At 38.7% G+C, this 16,306-nt stretch overlaps 2 protein-coding genes across 2 annotated transcripts in view; one reads left to right on the top strand and one right to left on the bottom strand.

Annotated features, from left to right (window-relative positions):
• The window catches only part of RASA1 (RAS p21 protein activator 1), a 53,552-nt gene extending 49,700 nt beyond the window's left edge, over positions 1-3,852 (top strand). Inside the window, exons 22-25 of the mRNA XM_054004307.1 lie at positions 11-99; positions 906-983; positions 2,181-2,315; positions 2,972-3,852. Of these exons, the coding sequence (XP_053860282.1) occupies positions 11-99; positions 906-983; positions 2,181-2,315; positions 2,972-3,055 (386 nt within the window). The 3' untranslated portion in view covers positions 3,056-3,852. The remainder of the gene's footprint in view (positions 1-10; positions 100-905; positions 984-2,180; positions 2,316-2,971) is intronic.
• A 1,290-nt stretch (positions 3,853-5,142) lies between these two features.
• Positions 5,143-14,558, bottom strand: CCNH (cyclin H). Its single transcript, XM_054004309.1, has 9 exons — positions 14,392-14,558; positions 14,176-14,298; positions 12,907-12,980; positions 12,433-12,643; positions 11,940-12,103; positions 10,150-10,220; positions 7,570-7,681; positions 6,997-7,057; positions 5,143-5,329 (listed from the first exon to the last, which is right to left on the bottom strand). Exons 1-9 carry the CDS (start codon positions 14,506-14,508, stop codon positions 5,285-5,287), a joined length of 978 nt encoding a protein of 325 aa, XP_053860284.1. The 5' UTR covers positions 14,509-14,558; the 3' UTR covers positions 5,143-5,284.
• Positions 14,559-16,306: the final 1,748 nt, after the last annotated feature.

Raw genomic sequence — 16,306 nt, 5'->3', positions numbered from 1 at the left:
CTCCTGCCAGATTCTCCTTCCCCCACTGCTGCAAGAACACTGACGCTGGTCGCCAAGTCTGTGCAGAATTTAGCAAATCTGGTTGAATTTGGAGCTAAGGTGAATATAATTTTACATAGAGAACAACCTACAGAGAACTGTGCTTCCTGTACACCTTTCATATGTTCCTGTTCAATGCATGCAACAAATTTGTTGCTATTTTCTTATGCAGAACCTATGACTTTTTCTTTCTCTTTGACCCTGCATTTATCACTTGCTAGATTGGTGTTTTCTGTGGTAGAGCACTTCAAACCTCTCCTGTTTATACTACCGTACTGCTAGACATAATGAAAGCTGTAAGTCAAGTGTACTTATTGCACTAATAAGCCCAAGCTTTCCATAAAGTTTCTATTAAAACACTAAGAGAATGCCAGCAGTGACTGGTCTCAATTTCCAGGCTGAAACATTGCTAAAAATACATCTGTTGACTTAAGCATAATTAACATGACTTCAGGCTGGCGTGAGAAGGTTGTTTCTCTGAAACACAGAGCTTGGAATGTAAGAGTTAATGACAAAACAGGAAAGAAGGCATTTGTTCCTGATGATACCTCTGAACAGGGAGTACCTGTTCTCTGCAAGCAGGTATTTAGAGACACTCACCTTGATGCAAATGTGTATCTGTATGCATGTGTAAGAAAAAATCTGAATCACTTTGTTGTCTATCTTCTGAATACAAGAAAACCAAATTCTGTAGTCTTTTGACTGGCTGCAGACCAGACATTAGAAATACACTTGAAAAAAAGATATATTATTCCCATTTACATACTTGCTTTGCAGTGTCATTTGCCTGACTGCACTGTGTTCACCTCAGATGTGACAATTATCTTGGCACTGATTTGTTAATGAATACTTTTTAAAATTACTAGGAGCCATATATGGAAGGTGTAAATCCATTCATCAAGAGCAACAAACATCGCATGATCATGTTCTTGGATGAGCTTGGGGTAAGTGGTTAAAAAAGTATTTGCTGAAGTTACATAGCAGAATTGTAAATTAAAATTTTTTACACCTCTTATTAACTAGCTCAGCAGTGCATCAGCTGCCACATAATTTTGAATGCTTTTGTCTGAGTACTTTTTTTAACACTTATTTAAAAATTGCTGGTCTGTCATATGGAATTAAAACCATCAAGTATCTTCTTAAGACTTTATTAATTTAGTGCCTCTGTAAATGTGAGAAGATGAAATAGGTTCTATAGCTATGAGATTAGAAATATTTGGCAAAAATACAAACTTTTCACAAACATATTTTTAAAGCAGAAGTTTTTATATGTAACTTGTCACAAGGTTTTGACCAGAGATTGAAAGTAATTTTTCTTTAAGAAATATTAGGTTGAATTTCAGTTAGCACTGGCAAAAGCTTCACTGCATGCATTCTACATATTGTAGTTTGAAAGTGAAATGCTGTCACTGTGTCCTTATAAAGCATGACTGTTTTGTGTGTATGTGATTGTTGTAACAGGAGTTAGGTCATCATCTTTTATACGTATCTATTTTAAATGCAATAATTCATTTTAAAAAGTGACATGAAAAAAATATGCTAAGCATCCTAAATTAATCCTTTAGAAGTGTCCTAAAAGACATCTCAGAATATTTGAAAAGTGTGGCATTTGGGTAGTGGGCATTTGCCTTGTCCCTATTCCAGATGTCATCCTTTTCTGATTAAATTGCAACTTCTGCATATTATGATACATCAGTTTTCTTTAAATTATAGATTTTACCTGAGGTCTCTGATAACTGTTGGTTTGAAAACACCTGTTGGATTATTCTGCTGTTTTAATTGCAGCATTATTTGTTTATCATCAGTTTAATGACTTACTTGATAGGTAACAGCAGATTTTGCTGATTTGTTGCTTTTCTCTCATTTAGATTAACAAAAAGCTCCTAATGGATGGATTTCCCCTTCATTTAGAGGGTTTGAGTCTCGAAATGCTGTAGGTTTCTGGTCAGCTCAAAGGTAGAGCAATACCAGATCTTGTAGTAAGAATCCTAGCACTACAAATTGCAGTATACTCACAAAACACATGCCTGTGAAGAGGAGAAAATAAACAGATAATTAATAATAGAAAGGTGGACTGGAAGTTTAGTAAGACCAAAGTTGGTCTTGGCACCCTAAATCTGCTATCTTCTACTTTGTTGAAGAATGTTCCTGAGCTTCCAGACACGGCAGAGCACTCTCGAACTGACCTATCCCGTGACCTGGCAGCTCTGCATGAGATCTGTGTGGCACACTCGGATGAGCTCCGGACGCTCAGCAACGAGCGAGGGGTGATGCAGGTAAGTTAACAGAAATCACAGGTAGAGGGTGCTGTGTCCTGAATTACTCCTTAATACTGGGATTCTATTGTGGTGATTTCTGTAGTAGTATGACTGATGTTGTATTTCACCAGGGGGTTATTAGCTGTGAAGGAAATACTTAATCCATAGTTTCGTTCCCCCATGCAACAAAACCAACTAAGTTCAGGTGTTTAATTTTAAAGTTTCTAGAGGAAGCCTTAAACCCACAAAATTACTGCCTCCTGACTGACTCTCTGGGTCTTAGTTTTCAGATCTGGATTTTTATTCAGTTGAGAACCAAATTCACTTTCTTAGCTTTCTATTAATATCTCTTTTCTGCTTTCTGGTTTGCCAGTACATTTGTATGCTTAGAAAACTCTGCTGGCAAATTTTAACAGTGTGTTAGCTGTACACTTCCTCTGCCTTCCTGTTAACCACAAAGAAGCAAGAAGATCCATGGGAGGACAGGCAAAGTCCATAACATTGTTTTAAGACTACCCTTATTGGCTAGGGAATCAGACATTTTCTCTTTCTAGTAATATATTTAAAATTCAAGTCACAGGTCTGATAGGCTGATGCTGAAAATGCTGCTCAGGAAGGCATTTTCTGTCTCCAGTAGCTAACATGTAGTTTTACTGACTCACTCTCTTTTGCAGCACGTTCTTAAGAAGCTTTTGGCCATTACTGAACTGCTACAACAAAAACAAAATCAGTATTCGGTGTCTAACAACATCAGGTAGCAGCTCTCTACCTGAATTCTGCATGGATCCACCATGCCCAACATGGCAACTCTCACCAGTAACACATCCTTCTTGCTCTTGCCAAAAATAGCACACCCTGTCACATTCCCAGTGATGTGTGAACTATGCAAAAAGAAAACAAACATCCTGTTGGTGAATGATTGTACCAGCAGCTTTTGTTAAGCTATCTGTGCAGGACATTTGCACTTTTTTTTTTCCACTTGGAAACAATGAAATTTCACAACCTCTGAGCCTTGGTGTACAGTTCACCTTTTGAAGAGAAAATGCTGTGACTGTGTCTAGGACTTTGAAATTTTCAGCACATCTGATTGCCAAAGTTTTTGCTGTCTGATTGGAAAAGAATTATCAACTGACATGAGAAGAAAGGCGTTGTTCTGACAACCACCTATAACTAACTGGATAACATTTCTTACTGTAATTTCTGACTGGTTACAATAATTATGACTTCTGACTGTTTCAACCACTTTTAACTTATATTTACAGTTTCCAGAATTTGATGTTATGGTAGGAACAACCTTCACTGTACATGTTTTATACCATGCTGTTTCTCTTGCTGGAATGATGTTGAAAGAGAATATGCAGAATGGGTCTTGTCAGCTTTATTTTTCTGATGTGCCACTGATTCAGTCTGAATAGTTCTTCCATCAAGAACTGTATATCCAGATAAATCACAATGCTTTTGTAAAACGTTTACAATAGTAAATAATTTGAATTCAGTAAATTTATTGATCATTATATCAGACATGCATGCATTCATTAAACCATTTTATAAAATAGGTATTGTTTGGTCTTTTTTGTACTGTAAATCTAGCATAAATATTTTTATAAGTGAAAAGTAAGTTTTTAAAATAAATCAAGCGGCATATTTCTAACTCTGTGGAAACTGGCTGAGTGGCTGCTGTGGAAATTTTTTAGTGTCTGCACTGGTGGCATACTTCGCAGTGTTTACAATGTGTTGCTTTCTGAGCATGAGTCCTCAGACAGCATTACCTTGTCCCTATGCCTTAATTTGTACATCACTGGGTGAGGAAACAGATGTTAAAACTCCTTGCATAGGTTGAGATTTAATAAAAATAAATTTTTCCCTGTGAGTGGGGTGAGGCACTGGCAGAGTACCAGAGAAGCCAGTGATGCCCCAATCCCAGGAAGTGTTGAAGGTGACATTGGATGAGACTTGGAGCAACCTTGTCTAGTGTAAAGTGTTCCTGCCCACTGCACTGCCATAAACTGTTAAAAAAATTGAGAAGTAAAATGTGCTGTTGATTTGAAGGGTATTTCATCATCACTGTGTGTTACATTCTAGGCAGTGATATAACAGGGAATGAAAGGATACACTGACAAGACTAATGAGATAACCACTTAAATAATTTTATCATACAAACACTGTTGTAAACCTTTACAGCACCTAGAGTGTTTTTCCTGTTTATGAGAACTGCTCAATCACATAAAATCAGAGACTTTGCTTTTACACCTTTGCTGTTAAATTCAAGTGGTCTCCAGCTGGAACAGCTTTTTGAAGGTGAAAGCTCCCAAATACGCAAGTATGGCACTGGGCAGACGTGTATGATGCTCCTCCATAGTGACAATACATGTGTTTGCAACACCTTGTTATTAGAGAAGTCTTTTCTTAGATTGTCCAATAACCATGTCAAGTCTATGTTGAACTGCATCTCAGAGGATTAAGTAATTAACCTTTCAGTGTGTCCTAATTAGATCTTTAACAGAGTGTGTAAAAGGGATTATTTTGTAGATTTGATTGCTTTGGTACAGGCAATATAACATGGTAAAAATACAAACTGGAAGACAGAGCTGCCTATTTAATTTACACACAAAATGCAGCAAAGAGAATGAAACTGGGCAACACCCAAAGCTGCATGTAGGTGTGTGTGTGTATTGTAGAACTCTAACTGGGTGTATGAAAAGGGAATAAATCAGCTGGTGCTCATAACACTACATTGCAGCCACAGCAAACTGCTTCTGAACCAAAAACAAGGGCCAGATTTCTTGAACCAAATCTTGCTGGTCTCCCATGTATTGGATGAGGGTTTAATGGAACCACAACTTAATCTTTTAGGAAAGTAAAGGCTTTACTGCCAAGGTAAGAAGTAACAGCACAAAGACCTTAGGACACATAATAAGGAACCTGTGGCAGGTAGTCACACCTGACACCAGAGAGTAGTTCCTGCAGTGATAGTAGTCCATCTTCCTTCAAAGTGATGCTGAATCCACAAGATCATCATCAGTCCACTCTTCCTAACAGAAGGAGAAAATACAGCACCTTGAGTGACATCTGTGTGTGGTGATGTGCTCCTTATGCTCTGGATTAAAGAACTTAGACAGAAATTCCATGAACTGAAGACTAAAAAAATATTTTAACTTGGGGCAAGTCAGGCCTTTAAAGCTAGTTATCCATACCTATGCTTACAGTCATGCACACAGAGTCATGTTAGCAGCTCCTTTCAGCACCTGAGATAAAGAAGCATGAGCTTTATGTTGGATAACTATGCAGAGATTTCCAAAACAGCTCATACTGCACCTTCTACTAATGTCTTGTGCTTTTCATGGCTTTGTAGACTACAGTCTAATACCAGCTAACTACAGGATTAATGAAGCCATTAATAAGGTATGAGCAGTTTGCACACTCTGTAAGCTTTCAAAAAGTTAAGCACGCTTTCTCCTTAATGTCCTGGCCAGCTGAGATCTGCTCTATCATGTGGTTATTACTCAGAAGTGAAATTACACAAGTAGAAACCCAGTTCAGATACACCAGTAATGAAAAATCATGAGTTCCAGGACCTTTGGAACTGTACAAAAGTTGATCATGAAGTGCTGTAGGCTATGTAAATATCCTATCAGATTACTCATTTGGAAAATAATTACAGATATGAATTTAAAAGAAGCTCAAAACTGCCTCAGACCATAGTAGAGTAACTAATACAAATTAAACTGGGTCAGGGAAGAAGTGAAACCTCCAAAGCTCACATGGACCTGTTAGTTCTAAGTCATTTTGTCATAAAGTGATTCCAAGTGCCTGTTTTATGGAGTTGCCAGTTTTAGTATACTTTTGAAGACTGGCATTTGGAATGAAAACTTATTAAAAGTTTTTGCAGCAATAAAATTATAAAAGAAGTTCAAGGTCCCACATTTTGTTAGACTTTACTTTCAATGCCAATTTTATTATAATCTTGTTTAAATAATGTTTTAGAATCTGATACTATAGCATCAACCTACTATGATAATCTCTAACAGCAAGACACAAATCTTGTCTTTTATCTTCAGATTTTGATAGGTGACCCTCTATAGATGTTAGCATGTTTTTCTAGATGCTACACTTAGTGTGTCTTTGACTATTTAGTATCAAAGTGAGTCCAGTTAAAAAGGGTTCTACACCTCTGCCAGCATGGACTCTCTCCAATTTCCTGTCTATTGTCCAAACAAAAGCTCTGGAAAGTGTTCATCTTGGATGTGAAGGACAACTTTAATACTGTTTGTATTTGTTGAGTCACCCTCATCAGTTTATCTCCACCTTATTTATACTTGGTCTTATAACACAAAGTACTAGCAACACATCGGTAATTCACACAGCCTTGTTAACAAATTGTCTGACATAAATTTAGTCCAACACTCTACACTGCTTTGAGCAAGAAACCAAATAAAAACTTTGAAAGCACAAAAAACAACAGGAAGCATGGTCTGCATATTCATTCCCCTTTCCACAAATACAGGGATGTTCAAGAACATCTGGCTCATTTAAAGTGAAAAAAAAAGGTTGAAAAAGGTTCAGTCACAATTTTACTTGTGAGCAACAAGTAAACTTATATTACAGATGCATAAGTTTATCTCAGTAGCTGTGTCACTTTTGTCTTGGCATTAAGAATGGAAAAAAAAACAGGAAAAACTTGTACAATAGGTTTACTAACCTCATCCATTTTACATTTCTTTGTGACATATTCATCATCTTCATAACCTTTCCTCTTCTTCCTAACCCAGAGGAAAAGTGAAATGCTTAGGGTATTTTTATAACCTAAGACTCTATTTGACCCCAGGATTACATTATGGACATACCTGTTCCATAAAAAAACTACCAAAGCCTTGGCATGCAGCTTGCTGGAAGTTCAGGGTGCAGTCCTTTGCCATCCACATAATTCTTAAGAAAACATTAAGCCTTTAAAACCTTCTTGTTTTAATCTCCTGATTTTAAAGTTCTCATCACATGCAACATCAAGTGGTCACACCTTAGAAGTCACCGAGTATTCCAGTTTTACAAAATAATCAGCTTGCCTTGCAGATCAGCACAAAAGAACCTGTTGATGTATTAGTGAAAGCACTACTTTGAGTCTTCGATCTCGGCTTCCAGTAGCTATAGCAAGCAGGCAAACACTATGTGAATGTTTAAAGGTTTTCATTTTCCATCACTCACACAGGTAAGAAAATATTAATGTTCCTATGCCAATAAAAAAGGCCAAAGTTTAACACATGCAAGATATACTTACGGGTTTATATTAAATGACAGGTCCAAGCTGTGACACTTCTCTAACTTCTGTTTTAGAGCAGCAACCTCTTCAGGCCTCGGCAGTTCATATTTTTTTATGAGATTTTTCATGCCTAAAATGACAACAAAACAGCTGTAAGCACACAGATAATTTCTGCTCTGCCTTGTGTTGGGTCTACATGGCAAGATGTTGGTAGTGGGGGGCCTATAGAGGTGGCTTCTCTGAGACGCTGCTAGGGGCTCCCCCCTTGCACAACAGAGGTAATGCCAGATGGCTCGAAGATGTATCCACCACTGGCCAAGGCCAAGCGTATTAAGTGACAGTGGATGTACATCTGTGATAACAGATTTAAAGGACAAAATCCAAATGCTGGTGCAACACTCATGGCTGCTGGAAAGAAGGATGAGAATATATGAGGACATCTACACCCTACATCTACCAGGGTCAGGGAGAAACATTAGGAAGGTAGTGCTCCAGGCACTTGAACAGATTCCCCTGCAGCTCCTGGTGCATACCATGGTGAAGCAGCTCTGCCCCTACATGGAGGTCAGCAGGAGTGTGGAGTATGCAGATGCACCTGCAACCTGTAGAGGAGGAGACTTTGGAGCAGATAGGTGTGCCTGAAGGACGTTGTGACCCATTGGGAATACCATGCTATGTACCATACCATATACAGAAGAGAAACCTACACTACAGAAGGTTTGCTGGCAAGATTTGTGACCCCATTACATGGGAGACCGGCACTGAAGCAGCCTATTCCTGAAGGGCTGCATCCCGTGTAATGGACCCACATTACAGCAGTTAATGAAGAACTGCAGCATGTGGGAAGGACTCATGTTGTAAAAATTGGTAGAAGATTGTCTCTGTGGGAGGGACTCCACACTGCAGTGAGGGAAGAATGTGAGGAGGAAGGAGCAACAGAAACATATGGTAAGCTGACTACAGTCTCCCTGCACTGGAGGGAGAGAATTCAGGAGTGAAATTGAATCCAGGAAGAAGGGAGGGGTGGGAGAAAGGTCTTTTTAAGATTTGGTTTTCACTTCTCATTACCCTACTCTTATTTGCTTGGTGATTAATTGCCCCTAGTTGTGTCTGTTTTGCCCATGACAGTGACTGGTGAGTGACCTCTCCCTGCCCTTATCTTAGCCCATGAACTTGTACTTTTCTCTCCCCTGCCCAACTAGGGAGGTCAGTGATAAGGTGACTTTAGTGGTCACTTGGCATTGAGCTGAGGTCAACCCATCAGACTCGTGAATCACATAAGCCTATCCAGTCTCCAGCATGGCTCAGTATTGCTTATGTCATAGTCAGGCTTGAGCCAACAGTTCATCCTTCCTTTCCTCATTTTAACTACACTGAAACAAGTCTCCAGCATCACTCACTCTGGATTTCCTTAAGGCAGAGTTTGCATTACTCTGCTAACAAGCTTCAAAATACACAGGTATTTTTTGCAATCAACATTATACCTGCCGTCCTAAAAAAATACCAGTTCCAGTCTTTCTAATAATGCAAATTAAATTTACAAGTTTTTTTCTCTACCACCAGTACTCAGTAGAAGTAATTTACAAATGTTTGAAAAATTTCCTTCCAACTGTCTTACGTTTATGGAAGAGCTGCCTTTGGGCTAAAGCTACCATCCACAATAACTGGAGTGAAGAGTAAGTGATCCCAGCATTCCCTTCCACCTCAGCAATGGAAGTCTGAAGACCTGATTTGTTAGGAGACCAGAAACTGAAGGACATCTTAAATTTTATGAATTAAAGGTACATTGAATTTGTAGACCCTGGTTACTTGTATGGTGCATTCACTGCTCATATCAGCCAGCCTAGTTTCACTGCCACCACTCCCATTTGAAGTGCATGCATTAGCTTAATGCATTCAGTAACTGATTACTTACTGGGAATTTCATATCACAACCTTTTCATTTAAATACAAAAAGGTAGTAATCAGTGCACTACATTCCCTTTTAGCTTAGCTAAACCATGGTAGTATTCTTAATATTTGTAAAATATACACACAGATATTTCTCACACTAGTGAAGCTAAGCATCTTCTGAAACATCTTATAGCTGCAAAACAGATGTGCAGTATAAATACTGGCATATCACATTAGTCATTTAGCTTACAAACCGTACCTTCTGGTGGTGTTATTACATGCAGGCTTTGCCTGAAGCTGTAATGTTTAAGATATGGTGACTTAAAAAGCAATGTAGTTCTGTCCTACAGATACCGTTATCTAGTTCTCAAAATAGATGTCTCACTTTTGAATCAGCTGCTACCACTTAACTGACTCTAGCACTTACATTCTGAAAGCATCAGGCAGGTCCTCTGCCTGTTAATTTATTTATTTTTGTTCATGTTAATTTGTTTAATTTATTTGTTCATTTTGTCTGTCTTTTTTCCCCTTCCATCCACATGCTGGGTAGTTCATTCTACTGTCTGCAGATTACTTATGCATGCCTTAAGGTGAAGAGAACCATTTGAAGGAAAACTTTCTAGCTAAAGCTTTTGTAATTTGGAAAAAGATGGTTCTTCCTAGTTTTGAGATATTCTTTAATATACTTTTCCAATGTTTACTTACATTTCATGTCATCTAGTAATCTAGATAAGGTTGATCTGTCTTCTTTCAGCATAAGACTTTCTGATAAATAGCTGCAAAGAGACATTGAAGAGTAAATTTTTAAAGTGTCATAATAATTTATGGCAATCATTTGTGAGTTAGTAAAAGTGTATTATTTATAATTAACATCTCCTAGAGCTTTATAATTAGGTAAGTAAGAATGCTTTGTTTACTTAAGTGCTATAAAGTGATAAAAAAGCTAATCTGTCATTGTAAGAAGGTGACATAAATATTCCCCCAGTCACGTAGAAATATCACTGCCAAATTAGGTATTTCTAAGCCTCATGGAGCTATGTCAAATTACATTTATGACTTTATGACAACATCACACTATTGTACAATACGCCTACAGGACAAGCAAGCAGTGGTTTTCAGACTGACCAACAGCAGAGCTTGCAAGACAGGCCTGCTTCTTTTGGCAGCTGAAAGCTATTACTAAACACTAAAGGCTTATGTCTTGCATAAGCCTATGGGTCCCTTCCTCTTCCCAACAAGATCAAACTTCTTTTTAGTAAAAACACTAATGCACACTGCCTGGATAAAACAAACATGAGCAATCCTCCTCACCAACACCTACAAAAACCAAGGAGTTCTATCCCTTCCCCCATGACAGCAACAGGTTTTCCAATTCTCACGTGTTCTGTACCACCTCTGCAGCTGCACCTGATCACAGGTCCACAGACCATCAGCTCCTCTCATGTCTGCAGCAAAAACTCACATCAAACAGTAAATGACAAGGTACATACAACTGTATGGTGCAGACAGGTAGCAAAGACTTGAATTTTTCCTGAACGTGCCAACAAAGTTCAGACACCTTGAATCACACATTATCTACAAATTATTTTCATTCTTTTTGCAAGGATGGTTTTCTGAATTTTGGCACAAGCAGTACAGAATACAGATCTAAGAATGAGATGAAGTTTCAAACAAAAGTAAGCACCTGAATGTTTTTATACAATTCTCAGAAGACAGTGAATCCTGTAAAGAATACTCCCAACACTCCTTATTTTAGAACTAGAAAGATTTGACATACACTTAGAACAGATGGAAGATTAAAAGAACTTTTTGGATTTAGAGCAGGTGTTACACTCCAGATGCAAAATGCTCACATGCAGTGGCATGATATTAAAACATGCCAGGTACAGCTCCTTACAGCAATCACCTCAGCTGTTCACCTGAACAAAAGCATATGTTTTGTCCATAAGAAAACTAAACCAAACAAACTGCACATTTCAGCAAAGGTATCAAACTGTTTGACAGTACCTCTGCAAACACCAGTGGCAAGGACACAGAAGGGAAAGAGAAGAGTGATTTAAAGCAACACCTTAGCCCTGGTGCATATCCATGGAAACTGAACAGTTGCAGCAACCAAACACAGCATGTTACAGCATACCCATAAGCTGTCAGTTCAGTGTCACTTCCGTTGACTCAGTTTCTACCACATTTCCACTTTCTTCCCTGTGCAACCCTGAGACTGAGTCTGAAAATCCTGTGCTGTTCTAGTTAAGGCAAAGTCATTGGGGTTTTTTTTAAACTTCTTCTAAAGGAATAGAAAAACCAGACAGCAACTAACTGCTTTCATCACCTATTTGTGAAAATGAAAAGTACCACTGCCATTCTAAACCATAAAGAAAGACAAGTGCTAGCAATCAGTAAATACACAATTCTAGTAGTTAAGAATGTCTAGAGCAAAATAATTTTATACAAGAAGCAGATTGTTTAAATCACACATATAAGAAAGAAAATACTACCTTTCCATATTAATTCCTGCTCTTGAGCCACTAGATAATATGGCAGTGAGAGCAATCTGTGAGGGAGTAAAGAGCAGATATGCATCTGTCAGAGCCACTCGATTAAGGAAGTCATCAGCTGTTTTCCTCAAAACTTCAGGATTTTCCAGCACTGGATAGCGAGTCTAAAAAGCAATGATTTAGAAAAAAAGGCAGCTGTTTGTCATTCCTGTTCATGAGCTCAGAATACAAAATTCGACAGTATTTTATAACGCTAAAAAGTAGCAGACCATATTTTTATTCCAAAAATATACTAAATGACTTAAAGACCACAAGCAAGACAACCATCTTTCAGGTATTTGTCTATCACTGTAGAAATTAGATCTTTTAAATCACTTAATTTCAAAAGGAAATTAAGTTTTTTAAGTCAATGCATGTAAGTTTTTTAAGTCAATGCATGACAGACTTGTATTACTTTACTAAACAGAGCATATAGCATATCAGAGAGTATTACCTTAATATCAATTAGAAATCCCTCAAATGGCCTGTATGGATTGTGGATGATCAGGTGGAAGTTCAGTTGCTGAATAAGTAGCAGTTCATATTCCAGTATTTGTTCAAGAGCTTTTTCCTGTCCAAGAGGACTTTCTCGAAGGTTACCAACAAACTGTGCACTGGATACATTAAATTCATCTACTTTACAGGCCAAAAATGTGCATGTTAGCCTTGAGGAGGGAAAAAAAACAAAAAAGCAAACAACATATGCAGCATCCATTCTCCTATCGAAAGTTCTGCTCAGAAAATGTGTATTTTTAAATATATTCTGAATAGAGCAAAAAGATAGTGAAACTAATCATATTTTGTCTTTACTCCTACTTAAGCTCTCAGATTTTCTTTCTTGTTTTTTTTTTCACATTTTTACAAATATAAAGATCATACCTCTAATATTCCACTTGATAGAGTAACTCAAGAAGTATTGATAACTCACATTATTATCCGAGGATGATGCTCCATCACTGAGTTATTGAGGTAAAAACGTTTGAAATACATGCAAGCTGTACCCTAAATTGAAAACAAAAAGGTAGGTAAAAAATAAAAATGGATTAAGGAAAAAATATATAAATACATAAAAAAACCCCCAAAAACCCACAAAACCAGCAAGTTTGGATATATACTACAGGCACACACACTGAGGCACTAAAACACATACAGCCAGAAATTAAGTATTTCACGCACACAGAAATTACATATTTCAAAGTCTTTATTTTGCCTGCAAGAACCTTACACTACAACTGTAATACAAAATAATTTTCTTTGTTTTTAGACATGTTTTAGAAGACAATGCTTAAAAAAGCCAACAGTACCTTTATGAAAAGAATTTGGTATTAAAACGAAATTTAAAAATCAAAGGCTGAAAAAAAATCATCCTGAAAGTTGCAAGCAATTCAAACAATTTGATTTTTTACATTGGTAAATTTTGCAGCATGTTTATCAGCATGAAAGCCAATGCTTTCCAGAATTAAGACTCTGCAGGAACTACTTCTCAAACATAAGTCTGGCTTCACATGCCACGGCAGTGACTGCCATCTTTCAAAGGCACCCTCAAACACAGTACTCTTCAACACACCTGCTTGGAAAAGGGAGGTCTAACATGGGACAATGTAAATCATACATCTTAATGTCTTAATGAGAGAGAGGCACAATTTCACTCTGTTCTTCAGCTCTACTTCCCCACTTCTCCCTTCTGAAATACGGTCTTCTGCATTCAAGACACATAAGTTCAAGATAATTTTGTTTTTCCTTTGTAGGATAATATTTTGCCAGTACACGATCCAGCTTATTTTATGGCCAGAGAAGCACTAATGCTGGAGAAACATCTGAACGGCAGCCCAAATTTGGGACTGCGTCCTTCAGCGACTGGGAGATTGTTTCATTGTATCATCAAACATTTCCATCAACCATCTACGACTATTTTGTTTCTAGTCTTTGCTAAGGGGAAACAAAACAGTTCAGTCACCCAAGCAAGTTTAAGAGCCACAAGCAAAAGATCACATTGAAAAACATCAGGTTTTGAAATGGCTTCACGTGTCAGAAAACGAAACAAAAAAGACAAAAAGCGGCAACAGACTGTAGTGCTAGAAGAGAGAAAAGAGATAAAGAGATTTAAAGATATCCGCGCTCTCAAGAACAAACCAAGTAGGCAGCAAGCGAAGGAATAAGGAGGGCCGAGGCTGCGGCGCGTCCTCGCCTCGCTTACCACAACAGACCGCGGCATCGCGGGCTTGAATGCGGCGCAGAAGTCCAGCAGCCTCTTCTCGTAGTACTTGCATAGCGCCAGCTCCTCGTGCGGCTCCAGCAGCACCGGGTCGCCCTGCGGCACCTTTGGAGAAGCAAAGCCGCGCTTGAGTCCGCCGCAGTCTCACCCTGCCGCCCCGCTCCGCCACGCGCCCGCAACCCCTGGGTCCCTGCGCACCTTCCCGCTGGCCGCCGCCCTGGCCCGGGCCCGGCGGTTCCCCTCAGCGCGGCGCCGCGCCAGTTCCTCCTCGCCATGGAAGGTCCAGTGCCGGCGCTGCGTGCTGCTATGGAACATTGCCCCGCAACATGGCCGCACCCGCGCGCGGCACGCCGGGAGCCGCCTTAGCGTGTGGGGCGCGGGGGGGCGGGCCCAGGACGCTCTCTCGTGGGAGAGGGATGTTTCCGTTTCCTTTTCCAAACTTTTCAAGGAAGGGCTGTGGCGAAACAGTATGTCGTAGATTTTTGCAGAATAGCAGCATGCTTGTGTTTCTTTTCCGGTTTTATTAATGTATACTTGCAAATTTACATTGCACTTGTGCAGCCTCATGTCGAGTGCTGGGGACAGTTTTGGGCAACGCAATGTAAAACAGACGTTAAGCTGTTATAGAGCATCCAAAAGAGGGCTACAAGGATGATGAAGGGTCTAGCAAGGAAGCCAAATGAAGAGCAGCTGAGGTCATTTGGAATGTTCAGCCTGTAGAAGAGGAGACTGAAGGGAGACCTCATTGCAGCTTACAACTTCTTGTGAGGGAAGAGGAGGGGCAGACACTGATCTCTTCTCTGTGGTGACCAGTGACAGGACTCGAGTAAATAGCATGAAGTTAAATCAGTGGAGGTTTTGGTTGGATATCAGGAAAAAATTTTTGACCGACAGGGTAATTGGGCACTGGAACAGACTCCCAAGGGAAATGGTCACATCAGCAAGTCTAATGGATTCAAGAAGTGTTTGGACAATGCTCTCAGGCCCATGGTGTGATTCTTGGCGTGTCCTGTGCAGGCCCAGGAACTGGACTTTATGATCGTGGTCAGTCTTTGCCAAGTCAGAATATTCTGTGATTCTGCTCCCTTAAGTTCCTTCCGTAGTCTCCTGCTCTCCCCAGATAACCACTATATATAAAATGCAATTATGCTTTTAAAGAAGCAGCATTTCATAGCCTCCATGCTTCAGCTAGAAATTTTAGATGTTACTGTGTAGTATCTAATATTTGTTTTGAAGTATGTGAGGAAAGTATGTAAAACATGCTTTTGTGGACAGTCACAGGACTTGTAGTTAAAAGTGTTACCCAACAAGTTATGTTATTTTAAAAGGAGTTTATGCAGCAGTGGGGAAAAATTCTTTTAACCTTAGCACAATAGTGTTTGTGTTTTGTATCATACAGTGCTTACTACAAACACTAGGGATAAATGTGGCTTTGTTTTAACTCTCTGCATCTGTGACTAATAAGCCTTGTGCCACAACTAGTATGGGAAATTGTATAACTTTACTCATAAATTTTCTAATTAATTATTTTAATTATCTCTTCTAATTAATTCTTTAAATTATTTTGAAGCAATGTAATTTTATGCTCTGTCATATGCCACTGTAGCCAGCATTTAGCAATATTGTCATAAGCTGGTACTGCGGGAACATGGTTTGGGAAAATTACTGAAACTTTTAAGTTTCACTGAAACAAGTGTAATCAACACTTTGATATGTTTCAATGATCTCAGACCAAGACGGATGTTAACAAAGCCTTGCAGAGACATCTGTTGTTGAAACTAGACACAAGTAATGGAAAATTCATGAACCATAAGGACATTTTGCAGAAACTCAAGATAAAGAAAAAACCAACCAAGTCAGTTCAGCAATTGTACTGGATGTACTATTTGGGAAAAAGATAATAAAAAAACTGGAGAACGGGGCTAATTAGCATGAGAAGTGAGAAAACAAACAGGAGATAAAATACTTATTAATGAAGAGAATTATGGAACTTATAGCTAATGAACATTAATTTCTTTATTTGCTACAGTGCATATATAGTGAAAAGTTTTGAAAGTGAATATGCATATTAGGTGAAACTATCCCCATGCACTCAATATATTAAAAAAATACC

The sequence above is a fragment of the Vidua macroura genome, chromosome Z (assembly GCF_024509145.1).
Source record: "Vidua macroura isolate BioBank_ID:100142 chromosome Z, ASM2450914v1, whole genome shotgun sequence".
Taxonomy (NCBI): domain Eukaryota; kingdom Metazoa; phylum Chordata; class Aves; order Passeriformes; family Viduidae; genus Vidua; species Vidua macroura.
The sequence above is the reverse complement of the archived record's forward strand: the minus strand, read 5'-3'. Positions and strand labels throughout refer to the sequence as shown.

What these genes read in the sequence shown, in the direction of transcription:
- CCNH (XM_054004309.1), bottom strand. Translation starts at nt 14,508, where the DNA reads ATGTTCCATAGCAGCACGCAGCGCCGGCACTGGACCTTCCATGGCGAG. An exon ending in GCAGGAATTAATATGGAAAG is followed by an intron (nt 10,221 to 11,939) that starts GTAGTATTTTCT and finishes GTCTCTTTGCAG; the next exon opens with CTATTTATCAGAAAGTCTTA. An exon ending in ATTACTAGATGACATGAAAT is followed by an intron (nt 7,682 to 10,149) that starts GTAAGTAAACAT and finishes TTGTCATTTTAG; the next exon opens with GCATGAAAAATCTCATAAAA.